Raw genomic sequence first — 5,692 nt, 5'->3', positions numbered from 1 at the left:
CCATGTGGTAAGAGCTGAGCGGACCAGTGCGGGAGGGGGTGGGCAGAGGGGTGCTCAGCGGGGAGGAGGGCTGTGGGGTGCTCAGCGGAGGGGCAGAGCAGTGGGGTTCTCAGTCATGGCCCAGAACCTCACTGCATTAGGTGCTGTACGTTATTTATTAGGTGTATTACGGTAGCACCTAGGAACCCCAGTCGTGGCCTAGGACCCATCACGCTAGGCTCTGTGTGTTATTTATGCATTAAAGGAGGGGGATTTGCTGTGTGGCCGGGGGCTGCCCCTGCGGGACCGGGATGGGTCGCTGTCCCAATCCTGCATCTGGGACTCCCAGAGCTCACAGCCCCACCTGCCTGCCCTGGGGGCTGGGCTGTTTGCCCCGTGCGCCGTCTCCAGACATCATGTACCAGGGGGCCCTGCCCAGCGGCCCCGAGTTAGAGGTGCCTTTGCCCCCATCCTGGCCGGGGTTGGGGGGGTTGCTCAGACACATTCTCAGGTATGTGTGTGTGTGTGGGGGGGTTTCTCCATTGTTCCCATGGAGTGGAGGGGGGATGCGCCATTGTTCTCCGGGGGATTCCCCTGGCGTACGGTTAGCCCTCAGGTGCTGGCAGTGCCGGGGCGGTTCCGTCCGGAGCACCGAGCCGAGCTCCATGCTAAAAACGGGCTTGGCCCCTGTGCTGAACCCGATGACTCCGGCCCCGGATCCCCCCGAGCCCAGACCAGACCTGCAGCGGGATGGGTGATCAGAGGGGGCGTTCATTAAAGAACAGTGCCCGTGAGAAATGGAGCAGTGGGCGTGGCACCATTTTGTTTGTCCCATGTGGCCTTAACAATGGACCGGCGCAGGCCGTCCGAACTCCCCATGGGGCTAAAGCTCCCGGGGCACCGGCTCCATCTGAGGCTCTGTTCTCTGGGGGCTGCTGGCAACTCTTGGCCGTTTGGTTTTCATTTGTCCTGCAGCAGCGAGGGGCAAACGCTATTTCCCTCCTGCGAGCTCCCCCGAGAACTGCCCTGTTGCAAAATGGCTGCTGTCTCCTATCGCTCTGCATGGAGCAGAAGTCGCAGGGGCCCTCAGGGTAGCCTGGGCTGTGGAGGGCTGGGAACCAAGAGCGGGGGTGGCCATCTTGAAAGAGGGCAGCTTGCCTGGACCATTGTGAGCAAAAATAAATGACCATTAGGCCTAAAAAATGCCTTTCAAAAGCTACCTGTGGCACCAGAGCCCTCCCTCTCTGTATCTCCATATTCAGGCCCAGCCCTGCCCTTGCTGCAAGTTAGAGCAGCCTAAAGACCGCTCTAATTTGTGTTCTGCTTCCCCTGGCCCCATGGAGCCAAGAATACCCAGAGTGCAATGCGCTCTAGCCATGGCCCCCAAGCCGCCCCCTATGCCAGGGGCTGTGGTGCAGTGCGCGTGAGCAGAGCCCTCAGGCCAGCTCGGGCACCAGCCACCCTCGTGAAGGCCTTTGGGCGGCGCCAAGAGTCCAGCCTCTGAAGCAGACGTTGGTCGGTGCAGCCATGGGCACCGCTCTCCAGCCTGCCCGGCCTGGGTAAACCCCCAGCTGGAGTCTGGGTGGGATCACACAGGTATGGCAGGAGGTGCTCCTTGGATGACAGGAGTAAATGCCCCTGGGCCTGCTGGGGAGAAAGGGCCCGGGAGACTTTTACGCCAGATGGGGCATTTGGGGAGCCAGAGCAGGCCCCGGTGATCTCTGCCAGGGGCTGGTGTGGGCCAGCCCAGTGGGGAGACGGCTCAGAACCCCCTGCCCTGGCTAGGTCAGTCTGTGCAGCCAGCCAGGGTGGCGGGCGGGACGCGTGCACCAGTGTGGGGTCAGCCAGCCGTGAAACTGGCAGAGCGCGATCCGCCGTGCGGTAACCAGACGAGCTTGGCGTATGTGCGGCCTCTGCCTCGTGGCACAGGGCCGGCGGGGAGAGGACCCCGGCGGGGGTCCTGGCAGGAACACACACACACACACACACACACACACCGCCATCCAGGACATCCCATGTAACTACCCCAGCCCTGCTGCCAGTCCTGGGGTTTGGGTTTTTCTTCCTGGGCTCTGGGGGGCCGGTGATCCCTCTTTAGCTGTGATAGTGACCAAGGCCCCTCTGGGTCAGCTACTGTCTGTGGGTCTGTCCCCCACTTCTGCGGCCTGGGCTCTGCCGGGTTGGCGCAGCCTGCGCCGTGCCATGGTGAATGCAGCGCCCCAGGTACTTCGGTGGGGGGGCCCAGCTGGGTGGGGGGGCCCAGCTGGGTGCAGGGGGCTGGAGTCTGGCTCCAGTCCTGCCAGATCTGGGTTTCCCCTGGGGAGGAGACTGCATGTCCCTAGATTATCCTCCCCCATCGGGGAAGGGTGCCAGCACTTCGGGGCGCCCGGCCTGCTCTGTCTCTGCTCCAGGACTCCGGTCAGTTGTGCTGCGGGGCCCTTCGCAACGGGCGCCACCCATTACCCATCACACCCGTGCCCCCCAGTGTGCCCTGGGCTGGGTTCTCTGGTGCAGGGGAGGGAGGCCAAAGCCGTGGGTAGAGAGGCTGGGGGAGGGGAGCCTCCTGGAGAGCCCCGCACTGTCTGCTGATCAGGCAGAATAGCACAGACGCTAATTAAGGGAGAGGGAGGGGGGCGAGGGCAGCAGGGACGCCGGGGAGCTGCGATCGGGGTCTGTCTGTGACCAGCTGCTGAGCGGGGAGCACGGGAAGGAAAAGCCAAGTGATGGTCATTACCATGCCAAAGTCCCCCGGCGAAGGGGAGGTGACGGAGTCGGGGCGCTGGATCAGCACTGCCGAGGGGACGGGATTCCAGAACAGGGCCAGAGGCGGGGCTGGGATACCAGGGGCTGCGGGTCGGGACTGAGGAGCATTGGCAGAGCTGCGGGGGGACAGGGGGGCTGCGGGTCGGGATTAAGGGGCAATGGCAGAGCTGGGGGGCAGGGCTGGGATGGCAGGGGGCTGCGGGGCAGGATTGAGGGGCGATGGCAGGGGGGTGTGGTCGGGAGGGAGAGGGGGCGGGGGGGCGGGCGGGGGGGGCGGGGGGGCTGTGGGTCGGGACCGAGGACCATCAGCCGAGCTGTGCGTGGGGAGCCCAGCTCCGATCACCCAGCTGCCCTGAACAGAGATGCTCTGTAACGCTGTTGCATCTCCGAACAGCCAAACAGCCGCCCCAGCCTCCCCCTCCCGTGACGGGAAGGGATCCCCCCGGCCCAGCACGGAGCATAGCCCAGGCTTCCTAGGACAATGACCCCATCTCTGAAGGCAGCCGCCAGCACATAGCAAAGCCCCTGGGGTTTCCTCGCATCTCAGCCCCCTTCTCCGCTCTGCAGAATGTCGTCGCCTCTCCTTGGAAGAGGGGATTGTCCCCAGCCCCCGGCACAGCCAGCCCGGGCTCCTCTCGGCCCCACGCAGCTGGGGACAGTCCCACCGTCAGACCAGCATCTGCAGCTCCCGCTGCGGGGAGCAATCTGCAGTCCGGTGTATGGACCTGCTGCTGGGGTGGGGCTCCTGGGGGGGCACCATCACGTGGCCTCCCCCCTATCATGCCACAGGAGGGTCCAGCCGGGATTTTGCACCCAAAAGGGATAGTTAGAAAAAACCAAAGATTTTATGCAAAACTTGATGGGACTCGGAGTGTCATCGTGGGGGCTTCACCCATCCCCCCGCTGGGCACCCACTCAGGGATACACGGAGATGGGGCAACACCATCATCCATCCAGCCCCCTTCTATCTGTCCATCTCCATACAACCCCTCTATCTATCTATCTATCTATCTATCTATCCCCATACACCCCCTCTATCTATCTATCTATCTATCTATCCCCCTACACCCGCTCTATCTATCTATCTGTCTATCTATCTATCTATCCCCATACAACCCCTCTATCTATCTATCTATCTATCCCCCTACATCCCCTCTATCTATCTATCTATCTATCTATCTATCTATCTATCTAGCCTCATCCACCCCATCTATCTATCTATCTATCCCCATACACCCCTTCTATCTATCTATCTATCTATCTATCTAGCCTCATCCACCCCATCTATCTATCTATCTATCCCCATACACCCCCTCTATCTATCTATCTATCTATCTATCTATCTATCTATCATCATGGTATTTAAGCACCAATTTCCTGTGGTTGAAAAACTGACCGATGGCTATGTGTTGTTTTTTTTGGGGGGGGAGATGACCCCTGTGACCCCTGCTGAGGGGACTCGCCGGCGCTCTGCTGGCCCAGTGTCTCCGTGAAGCGTCGTTAGTGCTTCCTGTCAGGAGGCATGAAATATTTATGCTAATTGCTCCCCCCGTCAGTGCATCAAGCAGACGAGGCTAATAAACTGCTGTTTAAATGTTAGCGGCCTAATGGAGCGTGGCTCTCGCCAGGCGTTCGCTGTGGCCGCAGAGCGGGGAGGGTTGGTGTTACCCAGCGTCCCCCCCGCCCACCGCCAGCGCCTAACCCCAGGGCCTGTTTGCTTTGCAGGGGGAGCTGCTCAGCCCATGCCGGTGTGACGGGTCCGTCCGCTGCACGCACCAGCCCTGCCTGATTCGCTGGATCAGCGAGAGGGGCTCTTGGAGCTGTGAGCTGTGTTACTTCAAATACCAGGTGTTAGCCATCAGCACAAAGAACCCCCTGCAGGTGAGCGGGTGGCGTATGGGCACACGCACGCTCCGGCACGCCCACGCACTGACGCGGACCCACAGACCCGCACGCGTGTGCACACAAGCTACGCACACGCCCTGACACTGATCCAGGGCCATTGCACTCCTAGACAATGGACAACCTCCGGCTATCCCAGCCCTTGGCTCCCCTCCCACAGCTCTGTCGGTGCCCCTCAATCCCAACCCGCAGCCCCCTTCTCCCAGCCCTGAGCTCCCCCCTCGCCCCCGTCCTGATGGGCTCCTACAGGCAGTACCAACGTTCCTCAGAATCCACTCGACAGCCAAACATTCCTCAGAATCCATTCGGCAGAGACCAGACCTGACTTAACTTTATCCTGGTGCACTGGCAGCAGCTTCCCTTCCCCGGGTCTCCTAGCCCCTGTGATTCCCTCCCCCCAACCCGCTGCGGCCCTAGCCCCTTCCCCCCAGACACCAGATCCTTTGGCCTCTATGATTCCCTTGCCACACATCGTGTGCCCAGCCACTCGGGTCTCCGTACCCCACAGTCCCCAGCCCACTCTGATCCCCCAACTCCCCACCCCGCGCCCGATCCGGTAACCCGTCGCTGCGCCTTCTTCCCTTGCAGTGGCAGGCGATTTCCCTGACCGTCATCGAGAAGGTGCAGATCGCAGCCATCATCCTGGGCTCCCTCTTCCTCATCGCCAGCATCTCCTGGCTCATCTGGTCGTCCCTCAGCCCCTCGGCCAAGTGGCAGCGGCAGGACCTGCTCTTCCAGATCTGCTACGGCATGTACGGCTTTATGGACATTGTCTGCATAGGTGAGAGCCTGGCCCGTCAGGTCCCTCCACCCCAGCCGTGGGCTCCCTGACTTCCCCTGTCCACCCCCTCTGGCTGGAGCTAGGCAGCTCACGCCGGAGCAGTAACTGAAAGGTGAATCCACCTCATCCCCCACCCTCTGCTGCCCAATGGCCTCCTCACGCCTCCCCTGTTCGGCTCTGAGGTGCACCATGCTTGGTTCCCGTGGCGATGGGTAGGGCGGGACCATCAGAATTCAGAGTACTGGGAAGCAGGACCTACCTAACGTG

General features: G+C 61.7%; 1 protein-coding gene across 1 annotated transcript; it reads left to right on the top strand.

Annotated features, from left to right (window-relative positions):
• Positions 1 to 4,467: 4,467 nt before the first annotated feature.
• Positions 4,468 to 5,425, top strand: LOC112111799 (E3 ubiquitin-protein ligase MARCH9; the record flags this gene model as incomplete). The annotated part of the gene is made up of 2 exons (XM_026662374.1): positions 4,468 to 4,623; positions 5,233 to 5,425. Coding segments are annotated over 2 exons (349 nt in total), but the record flags the coding sequence as incomplete, so codon positions are not given.
• Between the last annotated feature and the right edge of the window lie 267 nt (positions 5,426 to 5,692).

The sequence above is a fragment of the Terrapene carolina genome, unplaced genomic scaffold (assembly GCF_002925995.2).
Source record: "Terrapene carolina triunguis isolate 2854851 unplaced genomic scaffold, T_m_triunguis-2.0 Scaffold26643, whole genome shotgun sequence".
Taxonomy (NCBI): Eukaryota; Metazoa; Chordata; order Testudines; family Emydidae; genus Terrapene; species Terrapene triunguis.
Note: the sequence above shows the minus strand (reverse complement) of the source record. Positions and strands in the feature narration are given on the sequence as shown.